Raw genomic sequence first — 536 nt, 5'->3', positions numbered from 1 at the left:
TGATGCGAGAGTGCTGGTACGCCAACGGAGCGGCTCGCCTCACCGCCCTCCGCATTAAGAAAACCCTCTCGCAGCTCAGTGTCCAGGAAGATGTGAAAATCTAGGCCCTGGGCACCCCCCCAGCAGGAGGAAACTGCACAAAAAGCTGCCGTGCTAGAGTTAGACGTGTGACGGAGGCCTACCTCGTGTTTCTGCCCAATCTACTGCTACCAACCCGGCAGCGTGACCTACAGGCTGCTCGGGGGGGGCGACGGAGCCGATCTCCATCGCTCGCTCCCCTGCTTGGGTGTGAAACAATCAGAAACCTTTTGACGATCACCTCCTGACAGCGCGAAGACTTGAGAGAGAGGGACTTGACCTGAGGCGTCTCAGCCGTGATTGTAACTCGTCGTCTCCTGAACGGAAACCCCCGTAAAGTTCAGCGCGTGCGCACAGGGCGCCCCTGGGCCCTGTTTGAGACCGGGGTGCCGGGAGTGGGAAGGGAAAGGGAAGGGTGTTTTTGCCGTGCTCTGAGGAGTTTTCTCCGGGGACTGGCA

General features: G+C 59.7%; 1 protein-coding gene across 1 annotated transcript in view; it reads left to right on the top strand.

Annotated features, from left to right (window-relative positions):
- Positions 1–104, top strand: part of ACVR1B (activin A receptor, type IB) — a 4,744-nt gene extending 4,640 nt beyond the window's left edge. The window contains exon 8 of the mRNA XM_009878192.1: positions 1–104. Coding sequence (XP_009876494.1) covers positions 1–104 — 104 coding nt within the window.
- The last annotated feature ends 432 nt before the right edge of the window (positions 105–536 follow it).

This window comes from Apaloderma vittatum, unplaced genomic scaffold (assembly GCF_000703405.1).
Source record: "Apaloderma vittatum isolate BGI_N311 unplaced genomic scaffold, ASM70340v1 scaffold26381, whole genome shotgun sequence".
In the NCBI taxonomy this organism is placed as follows: domain Eukaryota; kingdom Metazoa; phylum Chordata; class Aves; order Trogoniformes; family Trogonidae; genus Apaloderma; species Apaloderma vittatum.
The sequence above is the reverse complement of the archived record's forward strand: the minus strand, read 5'-3'. Positions and strand labels throughout refer to the sequence as shown.